At 38.1% G+C, this 21,664-nt stretch overlaps 1 protein-coding gene across 2 annotated transcripts in view; it reads right to left on the reverse strand.

Moving 5' to 3' along the window:
- Positions 1-21,664, reverse strand: part of ANKRD35 (ankyrin repeat domain 35) — a 69,885-nt gene that overhangs the window by 37,270 nt on the left and 10,951 nt on the right. The window contains exon 1 of one of the 2 annotated variants that reach the window (XM_075283298.1): positions 9,093-9,184. The exons of the other annotated variant lie outside the window; for it this stretch is intronic. Coding sequence (XP_075139399.1) covers positions 9,093-9,131 — 39 coding nt within the window. The 5' untranslated portion in view covers positions 9,132-9,184. Of the gene's footprint in view, positions 1-9,092; positions 9,185-21,664 lie in introns of those variants that run through there. 2 annotated transcript variants of the gene reach the window in all.

Genomic DNA, 21,664 nt, shown 5'->3' on the forward strand with positions numbered 1-21,664 from the left:
TACTCCTATGTACAAGAATATAACAACTATAATACTACTCCTATGTACAAGAATATAACTACTATAATACTACTCCTATGTACAAGTATATACTACTATAATACTACCTCCTATGTACAAGAATATAACTACTATAATACTACTCCTATGTACAAGAATATAACTACTATAATACTACTCCTATGTACAAGAATATAACTACTATAATACTACTCCTATGTACAAGAATATAACTACTATAATACTGCTCCTATGTACAAGAATATCACTACTATAATACTGCTCCTATGTACAAGAATATCACTACTATAATACTGCTCCTATGTACAAGAATATCACTACTATTATACTGCACCCTATGTACAAGAATATAACTACTATAATACTACCTTCTATGTACAAGAATATAACTATTATAATACTACTCCTATGTACAAGAATATAACTACTATAATACTACCTCCTATGCACAAGAATATAACTATTATAATAATGCCCCCTATGTACAAGAATATAACTACTATAATACTACTCCTATGTAAAAGAATATAACTACTATAATACTACTCCTATGTACAAGAATATAACTACTATAATACTGCTCCTATGTACAAGAATATAACTACTATAATACCACCTCCTATATACAATAATATAACTACTATAATACTCCTCCTATGTACAAGTATATAACTACTATAATACTACTCCTATGTACAAGAATATAACTACTATAATACTGCTCCTATGTACAAGAATATAACTACTATAATACTGCTCCTATGTACAAGAATATAACTACAATAATACCACCCCCTATGTACAATAATATAACTACTATAATACTACCTCCTATGAACAAGAATATAACTACTAGAATCCTACTCCTATGTACAAGAATATAACTACAATAATACTGCCTCCTATGTACAAGAATATAACTGCTATAATACTACTCCTATGTACAAGAATATAACTACTATAATACTGCCTCCTATGTACAGGAATATAACTACTATAATACTGCTCCTATGTACAAGAATATAACTACTATAATACTACTCCTATGTACAAGAATATAACTACTATAATACTACCTCCTATGTACAAGAATATAACTACTATAATACTGCTCCTATGTACAAGAATATAACTACTATAATACTGCTCCTATGTACAAGAATATAACTACTATAATACTACCTCCTATGTACAAGAATATAACTACTATAATACTACCTCCTATGTACAAGAATATAACTACTAGAATACTACTTCTATGTACAAGAATATAACTACTATAATACTACTCCTATGTACAAGAATATAACTACTATAATACTGCTCCTATGTACAATAATATAACTACTATAATACTACCTCCTATGTACAAGAATATAACTACTATAATACTACCTCCTATGTACAAGAATATAACTACTAGAATACTACTTCTATGTACAAGAATATAACTACTATAATACTACTCCTATGTACAAGAATATAACTACTATAATACTGCCCCCTACGTACAAGAATATAACTACTATAATACTACTCCTATGTACAAGAATATAACTACTATAATACTACTCCTATGTACAAGAATATAACTACTATAATACTACCTCCTATGTACAAGAATATAACAACTATAATACTACTCCTATGTACAAGAATATAACTACTATAATACTGCTCCTATGTACAAGAATATAACTACTATAATACTGCTCCTAAGTACAAGAATATAACTACTATAATACTGCTCCTATGTACAAGAATATAACTACTATAATACTACTCCTATGTACAAGAATATAACTACTATAATACTACCTCCTATGTACAAGAATATAACTACTATAATACTGCTCCTATGTACAAGAATATATCTACTATAATACTGCTCCTAGGTACAAGAATATAACTACTATAATACTACTCCTATGTACAAGAATATAACTACTATAATACTACTCCTATGTACAAGAATATAACTACTATAATACTGCACCTATGTACAAGAATATAACTACTATAATACTACCTCCTATGCACAAGAATATAACTACTATAATACTACTCCTATGTACAAGAATATAACTACTATAATACTATTCCTATGTACAAGAATATAACTACTATAATACTGCACCTATGTACAAGAATATAACTACTATAATACCACTCCTATGTACAAGAATATAACTACTATAATACTGCTCCTATGTAAAAGAATATAACTACTATAATACTGTCTCCTATGTACAATAATATAACTACTATAATACTGTCTCCTATGTACAAGAATATAACTACTATAATACTACTCCTATGTACAAGAATATAACTACTATAATACTGCTCCTATGTACAAGAATATCACTACTATAATACTGCTCCTATGTACAAGAATATCACTACTATAATACTGCTCCTATGTACAAGAACATCACTACTATAATACTGCCCCCTATGTACAAAAATATAACTACTATAATACTACCTCCTATGTACAAGAATATAACTATTATAATACTACTCCTATGTACAAGAATATAACAACTATAATACTACTCCTATGTACAAGAATATAACTACTATAATACTACTCCTATGTACAAGTATATAACTACTAGAATACTACTTCTATGTACAAGAATATAACTACTATAATACTACTCCTATGTACAAGAATATAACTACTATAATACTACCTCCTATGTACAAGAATATAACTACTATAATACTACCTCCTATGTACAAGAATATAACTACTAGAATACTACTTCTATGTACAAGAATATAACTACTATAATACTACTCCTATGTACAAGAATATAACTACTATAATACTACCTCCTATGTACAAGAATATAACTACTATAATACTACTCCTATGTACAAGAATATAACTACTATAATACTACTCCTATGTACAAGAATATAACTACTATAATACTACTCCTATGTACAAGAATATAACTACTATAATACTGCTCCTATGTACAAGAATATCACTACTATAATACTGCTCCTATGTACAAGAATATCACTACTATAATACTGCTCCTATGTACAAGAATATCACTACTATTATACTGCACCCTATGTACAAGAATATAACTACTATAATACTACCTTCTATGTACAAGAATATAACTATTATAATACTACTCCTATGTACAAGAATATAACTACTATAATACTACCTCCTATGCACAAGAATATAACTATTATAATAATGCCCCCTATGTACAAGAATATAACTACTATAATACTACTCCTATGTAAAAGAATATAACTACTATAATACTACTCCTATGTACAAGAATATAACTACTATAATACTGCTCCTATGTACAAGAATATAACTACTATAATACCACCTCCTATATACAATAATATAACTACTATAATACTCCTCCTATGTACACGTATATAACTACTATAATACTACTCCTATGTACAAGAATATAACTACTATAATACTGCTCCTATGTACAAGAATATAACTACTATAATACTGCTCCTATGTACAAGAATATAACTACAATAATACCACCCCCTATGTACAATAATATAACTACTATAATACTACCTCCTATGAACAAGAATATAACTACTAGAATCCTACTCCTATGTACAAGAATATAACTACAATAATACTGCCTCCTATGTACAAGAATATAACTGCTATAATACTACTCCTATGTACAAGAATATAACTACTATAATACTGCCTCCTATGTACAGGAATATAACTACTATAATACTGCTCCTATGTACAAGAATATAACTACTATAATACTACTCCTATGTACAAGAATATAACTACTATAATACTACCTCCTATGTACAAGAATATAACTACTATAATACTGCTCCTATGTACAAGAATATAACTACTATAATACTGCTCCTATGTACAAGAATATAACTACTATAATACTACCTCCTATGTACAAGAATATAACTACTATAATACTACCTCCTATGTACAAGAATATAACTACTAGAATACTACTTCTATGTACAAGAATATAACTACTATAATACTACTCCTATGTACAAGAATATAACTACTATAATACTGCTCCTATGTACAATAATATAACTACTATAATACTACCTCCTATGTACAAGAATATAACTACTATAATACTACCTCCTATGTACAAGAATATAACTACTAGAATACTACTTCTATGTACAAGAATATAACTACTATAATACTACTCCTATGTACAAGAATATAACTACTATAATACTGCCCCCTACGTACAAGAATATAACTACTATAATACTACTCCTATGTACAAGAATATAACTACTATAATACTACTCCTATGTACAAGAATATAACTACTATAATACTACCTCCTATGTACAAGAATATAACAACTATAATACTACTCCTATGTACAAGAATATAACTACTATAATACTGCTCCTATGTACAAGAATATAACTACTATAATACTGCTCCTAAGTACAAGAATATAACTACTATAATACTGCTCCTATGTACAAGAATATAACTACTATAATACTACTCCTATGTACAAGAATATAACTACTATAATACTACCTCCTATGTACAAGAATATAACTACTATAATACTGCTCCTATGTACAAGAATATATCTACTATAATACTGCTCCTAGGTACAAGAATATAACTACTATAATACTACTCCTATGTACAAGAATATAACTACTATAATACTACTCCTATGTACAAGAATATAACTACTATAATACTGCACCTATGTACAAGAATATAACTACTATAATACTACCTCCTATGCACAAGAATATAACTACTATAATACTACTCCTATGTACAAGAATATAACTACTATAATACTATTCCTATGTACAAGAATATAACTACTATAATACTGCACCTATGTACAAGAATATAACTACTATAATACTACTCCTATGTACAAGAATATAACTACTATAATACTACTCCTATGTACAAGAATATAACTACTATAACACTACCTCCTATGTACAAGAATATAACTACTATAATACTACTGCTATGTACAAGAATATAACTACTATAATACTACCTCCTATGTACAAGAATATAACTACTATAATACTACTCCTATGTACAAGAATATAACTACTATAATACTGCTCCTATGTACAAGAATATAACTACTATGATACTACCTCCTATGTACAAGAATATAACTACTATAATACTACTCCTATGCACAAGACTATAACTACTATAATACTACTCCTATGTACAAGAATATAACTACTATAATACTGCTCCTATGTACAAGAATATAACTACTATAATACTACTCCTATGTACAAGAATATAACTACTATAATACTACCTCCTATGTACAAGAATATAACTACTATAATACTGCTCCTATGTACAAGAATATAACTACTATAATACTACTCCTATGTACAAGAATATAACTACTATAATACTACTCCTATGTACAAGAATATAACTACTATAATACTGCTCCTATATACAAGAATATAACTACTATAATACTACTCCTATGTACAAGAATATAACTACTATAATACTGCACCTATATACAAGAATATATCTACTATAATACTTCTCCTATGTACAAGAATATAACTACTATAATACTACTCCTATGTACAAGAATATAACTACTATAATATTACTCCTATGTACAAGAATATAACTACTATAATACTGCTCCTATGTACAAGAATATAACTACTATAATACTGCTCCTATGTACAAGAATATATCTACTATAATACTACTCCTATGTACAAGAATATAACTACTATAATACTACTCCTATGTACAAGAATATAACTACTATAATACTACTCCTATGTACAAGAATATAACTACTATAATACTACTCCTATGTACAAGAATATAACTACTATAATACTACCTCCTATGTACAAGAATATAACTACTATAATACTACTCCTATGTACAAGAATATAACTACTATAATACTACTCCTATGTACAAGAATATAACTACTATAATACTACCTCCTATGTACAAGAATATAACTACTATAATACTACTCCTATGTACAAGAATATAACTACTATAATACTACTCCTATGTACAAGAATATAACTACTATAATACTACTCCTATGTACAAGAATATATCTACTATAATACTGCCCCCTATGTACAAGAATATAACTACTATAATACTACTCCTATGTACAAGAATATAACTACTATAATACTGCTCCTATGTACAAGAATATAACTACTATAATACTACTCCTATGTACAAGAATATAACTACTATAATACTGCCCCCTATGTACAAGAATATATCTACTATAATACTACTCCTATGTACAAGAATATAACTACTTTAATACTACTCCTATGTACAAGAATATAACTACTATAATATTACTCCTATGTACAAGAATATAACTACTATAATACTGCTCCTATGTACAAGAATATATCTACTATAATACTACTCCTATGTACAAGAATATAACTACTATAATACTACTCCTATGTACAAGAATATAACTACTATAATACTACTCCTATGTACAAGAATATAACTACTATAATACTACTCCTATGTACAAGAATATAACTACTATAATATTACCTCCTATGTACAAGAATATAACTACTATAATACTACATCCTATGTACAAGAATATAACTACTATAATACTACTCCTATGTACAAGAATATAACTACTATAATACTACTCCTATGTACAAGAATATAACTACTATAATACTACCTCCTATGTACAAGAATATAACTACTATAATACTACTCCTATGTACAAGAATATAACTACTATAATACTGCTCCTATGTACAAGAATATAACTACTATAATACTGCCCCTATGTACAAGAATATAACTACTATAATACTACTCCTATGTACAAGAATATAACTACTATAATACTACATCCTATGTACAAGAATATAACTACTATAATACTGCTCCTATGTACAAGAATATAACTACTATAATACTACTCCTATGTACAAGAATATAACTACTATAATACTACATCCTATGTACAAGAATATAACTACTATAATACTACTCCTATGTACAAGAATATAACTACTATAATACTACTCCTATGTACAAGAATATAACTACTATAATACTACCTCCTATGTACAAGAATATAACTACTATAATACTACCTCCTATGTACAAGAATATAACTACTATAATACTGCCTCCTATGTACAAGAATATAACTACTATAATACTACTCCTATGTACAAGAATATAACTACTATAATACTACTCCTATGTACAAGAATATAACTACTATAATACTACTCCTATGTACAAGAATATAACTACTATAATACTACCTCCTATGTACAAGAATATAACTACTATAATACTACTCGTATGTACAAGAATATAACTACTATAATACTACTCCTATGTACAAGAATATAACTACTATAATACTGCTCCTATGTACAAGAATATAACTACTATAATACTACCTCCTATGTACAAGAATATAACTACTATAATACTACTCCTATGTACAAGAATATAACTACTATAATACTGCTCCTATGTACAAGAATATAACTACTATAATACTACTCGTATGTACAAGAATATAACTACTATAATACTACTCCTATGTACAAGAATATAACTACTATAATACTACTCCTATGTACAAGAATATAACTACTATAATACTACTCCTATGTACAAGAATATAACTACTATAATACTACTCGTATGTACAAGAATATAACTACTATAATACTACTCGTATGTACAAGAATATAACTACTATAATACTACTCGTATGTACAAGAATATAACTACTATAATACTACTCCTATGTACAAGAATATAACTACTATAATACTACTCCTATGTACAAGAATATAACTACTATAATACTGCTCCTATGTACAAGAATATAACTACTATAATACTACTCCTATGTACAAGAATATAACTACTATAATACTGCCCCTATGTACAAGAATATAACTACTATAATACTACTCCTATGTACAAGAATATAACTACTATAATACTACTCCTATGTACAAGAATATAACTACTATAATACTACTCCTATGTACAAGAATATAACTACTATAATACTACTCCTATGTACAAGAATATAACTACTATAATACTACCTCCTATGTACAAGAATATAACTACTATAATACTGCTCCTATGTACAAGAATATAACTACTATAATACTACTCCTATGTACAAGAATATAACTACTATAATACTACCTCCTATGTACAAGAATATAACTACTATAATACTACTCCTATGTACAAGAATATAACTACTATAGTACTGCTCCTATGTACAAGAATATAACTACTATAATACTACTCCTATGTACAAGAATATAACTACTATAATACTACCTCCTATGTACAAGAATATAACTACTATAATACTACTCCTATGTACAAGAATATAACTACTATAATACCGCCCCCTATTGGTAAGAATATGAAGTGATTGTAAGCCTTGTAGACATGTGAGCTCCCCTCTGTCAGGTAGTAGACATCTTGTGGCCAGGCCGGTGCCTGCAGCCTCTTCTCTCAGTAGATGACAGCTCTGTGTATCAGTCACATGTCTCCGGAGATTCGCTTGTTTCTATGTCAGGTACAGGTGACGCGTGCAATGAACACAATAATGTCTCCACCCAAATGTTATTATTAACCGTCAACGGCAGATCAGTGAGCAAACACTTCTCACACCTACGACACTATGTAGAACATTCATGTAGCAGAGCTGAACTCTAGAAGCGTGAGATGTAGCTGAAGTCTTCTCCAACCACAACCACATGACAAACTCAGCACTACAATATCTGTATGACCAGTTATCATCCTGGGAGCGCAGAACAAAGACCTGCCTCATCAGGGAGCAAAGTATGTCAGTGTCCGACCAGATACCTTCCACTGACACCATCACAAACCCCGAAACACTCGCAACATTCTTCACAGAACTCCAATCCCAAAGTAAAGTAATCCCAAACTCTCACCCCCATCCTCACATCCCACAGCAGGGTCCAGTACTCACAGGGAACTGAGAAGTGGAGCAGGAGAAGATCTTCTTCATGGTGGAGAGGAGAGAGGAGAAGACTACAGCTCATCCTGCCCGGGACAGCAGACAGTCAGGACAGAGAAAGCCTCAGCTGCCTCCTAGGGAAATGGGAGTCACCAGCCGAGAGTCCTCCCCCACCAACCGGGGCTTAACACCTCCAGTGCCACACTACAGCCTGCACACATGTCCTGTACCCCGAATGTACGACTGTCACTGTCCTGTACCCCAAGTGTCAGCCTGTCATTATCCTGTACCCCAAGTATCAGCCTGTCATTATCCTGTACCCCAAGTATCAGCCTGTCATTATCCTATACCCCAAGTATCAGCCTGTCATTATCCTGTACCCCAAGTATCAGCCTGTCATTATCCTGTACCCCAAGTATCAGCCTGTCATTATCCTGTACCCCGAGTATCTGCCTGTCATTACCCTGTACCCCAAGTGTCAGCCTGTCATTATCCTGTACCCCAAGTATCTGCCTGTCATTATACTGTACCCCAAGTATCAGCCTGTCATTATCCTGTACCCCAAGTATCTGCCTGTCATTATACTGTACCCCAAGTATCTGCCTGTCATTATCCTGTACCCCGAGTATCAGCCTGTCATTATCCTGTACCCCAAGTATCAGCCTGTCATTATCCTGTACCCCGAGTATCAGCCTGTCATTATCCTGTACCCCGAGTATCAGCCTGTCATTATCCTGTACCCCAAGTATCAGCCTGTCATTATCCTGTACCCCAAGTATCAGCCTGTTATTATCCTGTACCCCGAGTATCAGCCTGTCATTATCCTGTACCCCAAGTATCAGCCTGTCATTATCCTGTACCCCGAGTATCAGCCTGTCATTATACTGTACCCCAAGTATCAGCCTGTCATTATCCTGTACCCCAAGTATCAGCCTGTCATTATCCTGTACCCCGAGTATCAGCCTGTCATTATCCTGTACCCCAAGTGTCAGCCTGTCATTATCCTGTACCCCAAGTATCAGCCTGTCATTATCCTGTACCCCAAGTATCAGCCTGTCATTATCCTGTACCCCAAGTGTCAGCCTGTCATTATCCTGTACCCCGAGTATCAGCCTGTCATTATCCTGTACCCCGAGTATCAGCCTGTCATTATCCTGTACCCTGAGTATCAGCCTGTCATTATCCTGTACCCCAAGTGTCAGCCTGTCATTATCCTGTACCCCAAGTATCAGCCTGTCATTATCCTGTACCCCGAGTATCAGCCTGTCATTATCCTGTACCCCAAGTATCAGCCTGTCATTATCCTGTACCCCAAGTGTCAGCCTGTCATTATCCTGTACCCCGAGTATCAGCCTGTCATTATCCTGTACCCCGAGTATCAGCCTGTCATTATCCTGTACCCCAAGTATCAGCCTGTCATTATCCTGTACCCCGAGTATCAGCCTGTCATTACCCTGTACCCCAAGTGTCAGCCTGTCATTATCCTGTACCCCAAGTATCAGCCTGTCATTATCCTGTACCCCGAGTATCAGCCTGTCATTATCCTGTACCCCAAGTGTCAGCCTGTCATTATCCTGTACCCCAAGTGTCAGCCTGTCATTATCCTATACCCCAAGTATCAGCCTGTCATTATCCCGTACCCCAAGTATCAGCCTGTCATTATCCCGTACCCCAAGTATCAGCCTGTCATTATCCCGTACCCCAAGTATCAGCCTGTCATTATCCCGTACCCCAAGTATCAGCCTGTCATTATCCCGTACCCCAAGTATCAGCCTGTCATTATCCCATACCCCAAGTATCAGCCTGTCATTATCCCGTACCCCAAGTATCAGCCTGTCATTATCCTGTACCCCAAGTATCAGCCTGTCATTATCCTGTACCCCAAGTATCAGCCTGTCATTATCCTGTACCCCAAGTGTCAGCCTGTCATTATCCTGTACCCCAAGTATCAGCCTGTCATTATCCTGTACCCCAAGTGTCAGCCTGTCATTATCCTGTACCCCAAGTATCAGCCTGTCATTATCCTGTACCCCAAGTGTCAGCCTGTCATTATCCTGTACCCCAAGTATCAGCCTGTCATTATCCTGTACCCCAAGTATCAGCCTGTCATTATCCTGTACCCCAAGTATCAGCCTGTCATTATCCTGTACCCCAAGTATCAGCCTGTCATTATCCTGTACCCCAAGTATCAGCCTGTCATTATCCTGTACCCCAAGTATCAGCCTTTCATTATCCTGTACCCCAAGTATCAGCCTGTCATTATCCCGTACCCCAAGTATCAGCCTGTCATTATCCTGTACCCCAAGTATCAGCCTGTCATTATCCTGTACCCCAAGTGTCAGCCTGTCATTATCCTGTACCCCAAGTATCAGCCTGTCATTATCCCGTACCCCAAGTATCAGCCTGTCATTATCCTATACCCCAAGTATCAGCCTGTCATTATCCCGTACCCCAAGTATCAGCCTGTCATTATCCTGTACCCCAAGTATCAGCCTGTCATTATCCTGTACCCCAAGTATCAGCCTGTCATTATCCTGTACCCCAAGTATCAGCCTGTCATTATCCTGTACCCCAAGTATCAGCCTGTCATTATCCTGTACCCCAAGTATCAGCCTGTCATTATCCTGTACCCCGAGTATCAGCCTGTCATTATCCTGTACCCCAAGTATCAGCCTGTCATTATCCTGTACCCCGAGTATCAGCCTGTCATTATCCTGTACCCCAAGTGTCAGCCTGTCATTATCCTGTACCCCAAGTATCAGCCTGTCATTATCCTGTACCCCAAGTGTCAGCCTGTCATTATCCTGTACCCCAAGTGTCAGCCTGTCATTATCCTGTACCCCAAGTATCAGCCTGTCATTATCCTGTACCCCGAGTATCAGCCTGTCATTATCCTGTACCCCAAGTATCAGCCTGTCATTATCCTGTACCCCAAGTATCAGCCTGTCATTATCCTGTACCCCAAGTGTCAGCCTGTCATTATCCTGTACCCCAAGTATCAGCCTGTCATTATCCTGTACCCCAAGTGTCAGCCTGTCATTATCCTGTACCCCAAGTATCTGTCTGTCATTATCCTGTACCCCGAGTATCAGCCTGTCATTATCCTGTACCCCGGTGTTACCACGCAGTTTGTATATGTGCGGTGTGTGTTGCCCTCGGTGGGGTATATGGTGACGGTCTGGACATTAGTGGGGGTGCTCAGGAATTTGTGTGGGGAGATAAGAGGAGGTCAGTGGCCATATCAGGGGGGGATTATGAGACAGCAGGGTTTATATGAGGTTACATGAGGCAGGATATTGCTCAGAATTGTGAGTCTTGGGTCCATGTATATTGTGTAGGAGGGGGGGTGCAGTTTTGCAATCACTTTCTCTATTATTTCAGTGATCGTTGATTGAGTAGACGCCCCCTCAGGAATACAGTTCTGTATCCACAGCTCCCATGTCTGTAAGTGGCTATATACACACCCTGTATACTGTATACTGCCTCCTCTATAGGTCACATGACCGCACCATCAGACTACACATGGCTTATTTGTAGTCTGTAACCATGGAGACACATAGGCCTACAAGAAAGCTGCGTACACATCACGCTGCTATCCAGTAATAACTATTTGGTATTTCAGCTCTTTTCAAATAAAACCCAATTTTTACTATTTTGAGAACTCAGGCGACGCGTTTTACCTCCTGTATTTATCTTCCATCACTGTTCTCACGTAAACCATACTTAGAGTTAACGCGGCCAGTGTGACTACGCCTTAAATACACAGATACCCACATGACCCTCTCCGCAACGCTCCGATTCTGGCCTGGCAAGGACAACATAGCGATTTGAAGGGACACAAGGAAACCGGGAGAAGATATTCCTCTACACACTGCAGGTTTCCAGGCCAATGACTCCACTCCATAAGGACCGTCCATGAATGTGGAATATCCACTATGGAGAAGGATCATAAGAGCCCTGGACAACTGCCTATACAGCCTATATAGGTGGCGGCACATGGGTTAATTCAGTCCTGCTGAAGGCTACGAGGTGGCCGAATCTCCCTGACTTGATGCCTGGCTCTCGTGCAGACAGGGCCGGGCGTGCCCGCCAGGTGATGATGGCTCTTCTCTTTATAAAGTACAGAGGCCCAGAAACAAAACACCCGTCACAGGGTGTCAGCGACCGAAACTGGAGCGCGCAGGTCGGGGCATGTACGGGAGGGGAGAGATTCCTGCACGTGGGACGGGCGAAACATCTGTAACTATCCCGAAATATTCAGGACAATCTCAGAAGAGGAAGCGACAGGAGACTGAATGGAAACCCGACAGATGGAGGATCTATAAAGGCTTTATGGGCAGGAAGGGTTAAAAGCGCAGATGTTCAGGATGTGAAGGGGCGAAAATCAGGAATAGGAGCGATGTTCTGCAGATATGTAGAGGTCAGAGGTGCGATCATCTGCAGACTATCACCCCTATCCATGGCTTTGGTAGAAGAGGGTTGCGGCCTCTTTAAATCCTGGGAGCCATTCGCTATCTCAGGTCGGGACGTGTTTACTTTGGAGAAAGTCGAAGAGTTAAATAAACAGCGGTATCCGGCCTACAAAGCATGCAAATAATTAATGTCATCGCTAGTCAATGGCGGACATGACATTAGTTATGGTAATATAATATACGCCGGACTGACACATCGGAGCCGCCCGACCAGACCTACTCAATGGCTGAGTCCCATGGTATCATGTATAGACCGTACGTGGGGGCCCATAGTTGTCACCCGCTCGCTGTACAGTATGTTAATAGGCAACAGCCCACACATGCTGATTCTTATTTCCCAGAGTTCCTGGTTCATGACTTGTCACCTGCCCATGAAACGATGAGGACTGACGTCGCGTCATGTCGTAATGTGACGTCGCGTCATGTCGTAATGTGACGTCGCGTCATGTCGTAATGTGACGTCGCGTCATGTGGTAATGTGACGTCGCGTCATGTCGTAATGTGACGTCGCGTCATGTCGTAATGTGACGTCGCGTCATGTCGTAATGTGACGTCGCGTCATGTTGTAATGTGACGTCGCGTCATGTCGTAATGTGACGTCGCGTCATGTCGTAATGTGACGTCACGTCATGTCGTAATGTGGCGTCGCGTCATGTCGTAATGTGACGTCGCGTCATGTCGTAATGTGACGTCGCGTCATGTCGTAATGTGACGTCGTGTCATGTCGTAATGTGACGTCGTGTCATGTCGTAATGTGACATCGTGTCATGTCGTAATGAATGAGATGACAGGAGAGATATAGTGGATGCCTCTGAGCCCTGGACAAACATGGCTGACCGATCCATGGACAGAGGATGTAAATAATCCTCTTGATGCGTCTTCTTCCAGATTTCCTGGCTCTACATTGTATGACGATGCAATGATGTCATCACATAGAGCCAATCATCCCCGTTACCTCATCTCTCTGGCACAGGACGGTGTATAATCTATTGTACTATACTGCGGGTTTATGAGTGTTTCATCTTGTAAGACTCAAGTCTACACGAGAATCCAGAATCTTCACATCCAAGGTTATGGAAGATATCCAGGTTATACCGGCATCACTATAAACAAGGAGATGTGTAACATACCAGCTGTACATATATAATTATATATAGTACTAGGCTCTGCCCGCGACTTTGACTGCGTGTTGTGGGTGTCGATCACAGACGCCCCCTATTGCTTGGCCTTATTTTACTTGCCGCCCCTTGTATCACTGTAATATACATATAATGACTCTGTGGACAAACTACATTTCCATGATTCCTCTCCCTGCTCTCACTCTCTGTGTCCCTCCCTTCTCCTTTGCACAAGTAATAAATCCCTCCCACATGAGGTCACATGACGCTGTGACGTTTCATCTGCAAGTTCACCCCCCCCCCCCACATACAGACTGTTTGTCCACAGTCACTCCATATAAATAACAGCGATACAAGGAGCAACAAGTAAAATAAGGCTGAGAAAAGTCAGCACGAGGGAGCAGTGAGGATCTAGCACTGCTGACGGTGAATTTGCAGATAATTTTTGGAAGTTAGAGAACCCCTTTAACATATACCAAAGCCACAGCCAGTCCTCAGGAATAATGCCGGCATCCAACTCTGATCTTATCCCGCCTATGTGGCCTCCAGCAGCTCCACAAAGTTACCATCACTCATTATATATCCATGAATCTGAACAGCAAAGCTGTAAAGTGAGATGTTTGCTACTCTGAAGCTTCTTCCTATTGTGCGCCCTCTTGTGGCTCCGGAAAGATCACTATTTCATTTTTACATAACACTTCCTTATTTTGTCTTCACAGCTTCCTTGTAAGAGAATCCATGGCTGGTAATGAGACTGCAAAAAAATAAAAAATTCTAACAAATGGGTTGGGAGCCGCCATGTCAGGACCGTGTGGGGTCAGTCATGTGCAGACAGGCCGAGATAAGAATCCTGATCTCCTCACATTCCTCTAGAGGGCTCCTGATAGAGAACATTAACTACAGGAACACACAAGAACCCTACTACTTATATGTAATAGATAACAGCACGTTATACCACACGGACAGCCTCCCCCTGCTCCTACAGATTAGGCATGCTGGAACTTCTAGTCCTACACGTATTGTAACACAGTAGCCCTTGTATGTACAGAAGTGTTTATGAGTGAGCACAGCTCTGGAGTATAATACAGGATAAGTAATGTAATGTATGTACACAGTGACTGTACCAGCAGAATAGTGAGCGCAGCTCTGGAGTATAATACAGGATAAGTAATGTAATGTATGTACACAGTAACTGCACAAGCAGAATAGTGAGCGCAGCTCTGGGGTATAATACAGGATAAGTAATGTAATGTATGTACACAGTGACTGCACCAGCAGAATAGTGAGCGCAGCTCTGGAGTATAATACAGGATAAGTAATGTAATGTATGTACACAGTAACTGCACAAGCAGAATAGTGAGCGCAGCTCTGGAGTATAATACAGGATAAGTAATGTAATGTATGTACACAGTAACTGCACAAGCAGAATAGTGAGCGCAGCTCTGGAGTATAATACAGGATAAGTAATGTAATGTATGTACACAGTGACTGTACCAGCAGAATAGTGAGCGCAGCTCTGGAGTATAATACAGGATAAGTAATGTAATGTATGTACACAGTAACTGCACAAGCAGAATAGTGAGCGCAGCTCTGGAGTATAATACAGGATAAGTAATGTAATGTATGTACACAGTAACTGCACAAGCAGAATAGTGAGCGCAGCTCTGGGGTATAATACAGGATAAGTAATGTAATGTATGTACACAGTGACTGTACCAGCAGAATAGTGAGCGCAGCTCTGGAGTATAATACAGGATAAGTAATGTAATGTATGTACACAGTAACTGCACAAGCAGAATAGTGAGCGCAGCTCTGGAGTATAATACAGGATAAGTAATGTAATGTATGTACACAGTGACTGCACCAGCAGAATAGTGAGCACAGCTCTGGAGTATAATACAGGATAAGTAATGTAATGTATGTACACAGTGACTGTACCAGCAGAATAGTGAGCGCAGCTCTGGAGTATAATACAGGATAAGTAATGTAATGTATGTACACAGTGACTGCACCAGCAGAATAGTGAGCGCAGCTCTGGGGTATAATACAGGATAAGTAATGTAATGTATGTACACAGTGACTGCACCAGCAGAATAGTGAGCGCAGCTCTGGAGTATAATACAGGATAAGTAATGTAATGTATGTACACAGTGACTGTACCAGCAGAATAGTGAGCGCAGCTCTGGAGTATAATACAGGATAAGTAATGAAATGTATGTACACAGTGACTGCACAAGCAGAATAGTGAGCGCAGCTCTGGAGTATAACACAGGATAAGTAATGTAATGTATGTACACACTGACTGTACCAGCAGAATAGTGAGCACAGCTCTGGAGTATAATACAGGGTAAGTAATGTATGTACACAGTGACTGTACCAGCAGAATAGTGAGCGCAGCTCTGGAGTATAATACAGGATAAGTAATGTAATGTATGTACACAGTGACTGTACCAGTAGAATAGTGAGCACAGCTCTGGAGTATAATACATGATAAGTAATGTAATGTATGTACACAGTGACTGCACCAGCAGAATAGTGAGCACAGCTCTGGAGTATAATTCGGGATAAGTAATGTAATGTATGTACACAGTGACTGTACCAGCAGAATAGTGAGCGCAGCTCTGGAGTATAATTCAGGATAAGTAATGTAATGTATGTACACAGTGACTGTACCAGCAGAATAGTGAGCGCAGCTCTGGAGTATAATTCGGGATAAGTAATGTAATGTATGTACACACTGACTGTACCAGCAGAATAGTGAGCGCAGCTCTGGAGTATAATACAGGATAAGTAATGTAATGTATATACACAGTGACTGCACCAGCAGAATAGTGAGCGCAGCTCAGGAGTATAACACAGGATATGTAATGTAATGTATGTACACAGTGACTGCACCAGCAGAATAGTGAGCGCAGCTCTGGGGTATAATACAGGATAAGTAATGTAATGTATGTACACAGTGACTGCACCAGCAGAATAGTGAGCGCAGCTCTGGGGTATAATACAGGATAAGTAATGTAATGTATGTACACAGTGACTGCACCAGCAGAATAGTGAGCGCAGCTCTGGAGTATAATACTGGATAAGTAATGTAATGTATGTACACAGTGACTGCACAAGCAGAATAGTGAGCGCAGCTCTGGAGTATAATACAGGATAAGTAATGTAATGTATGTACATAGTGACTGCACCAGCAGAATAGTGAGCGCAGCTCTGGAGTATAACACAGGATAAGTAATGTAATGTATGTACACACTGACTGTACCAGCAGAATAGTGAGCGCAGCTCTGGAGTATAATACAGGATAAGTAATGTAATGTATGTACACAGTGACTGTACCAGTAGAATAGTGAGCGCAGCTCTGGAATATAACACAGGATAAGTAATGTAATGTATGTACACAGTGACTGTACCAGCAGAATAGTGAGCGCAGCTCTGGAGTATAACACAGGATAAGTAATGTAATGTATGTACACAGTGACTGTACCAGCAGAATAGTGAGCGCAGCTCTGGAGTATAACACAGGATAAGTAATGTAATGTATGTACACAGTGACTGTACCAGTAGAATAGTGAGCGCAGCTCTGGAGTATAACACAGGATAAGTAATGTAATGTATGTACACAGTGACTGTACCAGTAGAATAGTGAGCGCAGCTCTGGAATATAACACAGGATAAGTAATGTAATGTATGTACACAGTGACTGCACCAGCAGAATAGTGAGCACAGCTCTGGAGTATAATACATGATAAGTAATGTAATGTATGTACACAGTGACTGCACCAGCAGAATAGTGAGCACAGCTCTGGAGTATAATTCGGGATAAGTAATGTAATGTATGTACACAGTGACTGTACCAGCAGAATAGTGAGCGCAGCTCTGGAGTATAATTCAGGATAAGTAATGTAATGTATGTACACAGTGACTGTACCAGCAGAATAGTGAGCGCAGCTCTGGAGTATAATTCGGGATAAGTAATGTAATGTATGTACACACTGACTGTACCAGCAGAATAGTGAGCGCAGCTCTGGAGTATAATACAGGATAAGTAATGTAATGTATATACACAGTGACTGCACCAGCAGAATAGTGAGCGCAGCTCTGGAGTATAATTCAGGATAAGTAATGTATGTACACAGTGACTGTACCAGCAGAATAGTGAGCGCAGCTCTGGAGTATAATTCAGGATAAGTAATGTAATGTATGTACACAGTGACTGCACCAGCAGAATAGTGAGCGCAGCTCTGGAGTATAATACAGGATAAGTAATGTAATGTATGTACACAGTGACTGTACCAGCAGAATAGTGAGCGCAGCTCTGGAGTATAGTACAGGATAAGTAATGTATGTACACAGTGACTGCACCAGCAGAATAGTGAGCGCAGCTCTGGAGTATAATACAGGATAAGTAATGTAATGTATGTACACAGTGACTGCACCAGCAGAATAGTGAGCGCAGCTCTGGAGTATAATTCGGGATAAGTAATGTAATGTATGTACACAGTGACTGTACCAGCAGAATAGTGAGCGCAGCTCTGGAGTATAATTCAGGATAAGTAATGTAATGTATGTACACAGTGACTGTACCAGCAGAATAGTGAGCGCAGCTCTGGAGTATAATTCAGGATAAGTAATGTAATGTATGTACACAGTGACTGTACCAGCAAAATAGTGAGCGCAGCTCTGGAGTATAATACAGAGTAAGGCTGCATTCACACTGAGTAACGCTGGCGCTTTTTGTGCTTATTTTTGCATATAGCGCCACGTTAACGCGGCGTATACTCCGCATTAACGCGGCGCTATGTGCAAAAATAAGCACAAAAAACGCCAGCGTTACTCAGTGTGAATGCAGCCTAAGTAATGTAATGTATGTACTCAGTGACTGCACCAGCAGAATAGTGAGCGCAGCTCTGGAGTATAATACAGGATAAGTAATATAATGTATGTACACAGTGACTGTAACAGCAGAATAGTGAGTGCAGCTCTGGAGTATAATACAGGATAAGTAATGTAATGTATGTACACAGTGACTGCACCAGCAGAATAGTGAGCGCAGCTCTGGGGTATAATACAGGATAAGTAATGTAATGTATGTACACAGTGACTGCACCAGCAGAATAGTGAGCGCAGCTCTGGAGTATAATACTGGATAAGTAATGTAATGTATGTACACAGTGACTGCACCAGCAGAATAGTGAGCGCAGCTCTGGAGTATAATACAGGATAAGTAATGTAATGTATGTACACAGTGACTGTACCAGCAGAATAGTGAGCGCAGCTCTGGAGTATAATACAGGATAAGTAATGTAATGTATGTACACAGTGACTGTACCAGCAGAATAGTGAGCGCAGCTCTGGAGTATAATACAGGATAAGTAATGTAATGTATGTACACAGTGACTGCACCAGCAGAATAGTGAGCGCAGCTCTGGAGTATAATACAGGATAAGTAATGTAATGTATGTACACAGTGACTGCACCAGCAGAATAGTGAGCGCAGCTCTGGAGTATAATACAGGATAAGTAATGTAATGTATGTACACAGTGACTGCACCAGCAGAATAGTGAGCGCAGCTCTGGAGTGTAATACAGGATAAGTAATGTAATGTGAGTACACAGTGACTGCACCAGCAGAATACTGAGCGCAGCTCTGGGGTATAATACAGGATAAGTAATGTAATGTATGTACACAGTGACTGCACCAGCAGAATAGTGAGCGCAGCTCTGGGGTATAATACAGGATAAGTAATGTAATGTATGTACACAGTGACTGCACCAGCAGAATAGTGAGCGCAGCTCTGGAGTATAATACTGGATTAGTAATGTAATGTATGTACACAGTGACTGTACCAGGAGAATAGTGAGCGCAGCTCTGGAGTATAATACAGGATAAGTAATGTAATGTATGTACACAGTGACTGTACCAGCAGAATAGTGAGCGCAGCTCTGGAGTATAATACAGGATAAGTAATGTAATGTATGTACACAGTGACTGCACCAGCAGAATAGTGAGCGCAGCTCTGGAGTATAATACAGGATAAGTAATGTAATGTATGTACACAGTGACTGCACCAGCAGAATAGTGAGCGCAGCTCTGGAGTATAACACAGGATAAGTAATGTAATGTATGTACACAGTGACTGCACCAGCAGAATAGTGAGCGCCGCTCTGGAGTATAACACAGGATAAGTAATGTAATGTATGTACACAGTGACTGTACCAGCAGAATAGTGAGCGCAGCTCTGGAGTATAATACAGGATAAGTAATGTAATGTATGTACACAGTGACTGCACCAGCAGAATAGTGAGCGCAGCTCTGGAGTATAATACAGGATAAGTAATGTAATGTATGTACACAGTGACTGCACCAGCAGAATAGTGAGCGCAGCTCTGGAGTATAATACAGGATAAGTAATGTAATGTATGTACATAGTGACTGTACCAGCAGAATAGTGAGCGCAGCTCTGGAGTATAATACAGGATAAGTAATGTAATGTATGTACACAGTGACTGTACCAGCAGAATAGTGAGCGCAGCTCTGGAGTATAATACAGGATAAGTAATGTAATGTATGTACATAGTGACTCAAACTGATTTATACATGAGTGAGTTGGAGGCCACATGGTAACCTTGAGCACTTGGGGTGAGGCTTTGATGTTACACCCCCAGACAGCATTGTAGGGGAGTGCATATAATAGATCAGTAGGTGTTCCCGGCCAGGCTGTTGTGTACACAGGTGCCGGATAGCAGGGGTTGTCATGTTCTGTACACACAACAGTGCGCATACTCTCACACAAAGGCTTTAAGAACACATTGAAAAGCCCTTTTGTGTCATGTAACACAATCTTAATGTGTTGTTCAATGAGAACTTTCATTATAAAGGATCCCAACCAGTCTGTGCCAGCCTGAAAAGAGAAAGGGACGCCCCAGCCCCCACCCAGCACCTGCATTGGCATTCCAGTGACTGGCGACCACAATCATGAATAAATCCGCA

Source organism: Leptodactylus fuscus, chromosome 7 (assembly GCF_031893055.1).
Source record: "Leptodactylus fuscus isolate aLepFus1 chromosome 7, aLepFus1.hap2, whole genome shotgun sequence".
Classification (NCBI taxonomy): Eukaryota; Metazoa; Chordata; class Amphibia; order Anura; family Leptodactylidae; genus Leptodactylus; species Leptodactylus fuscus.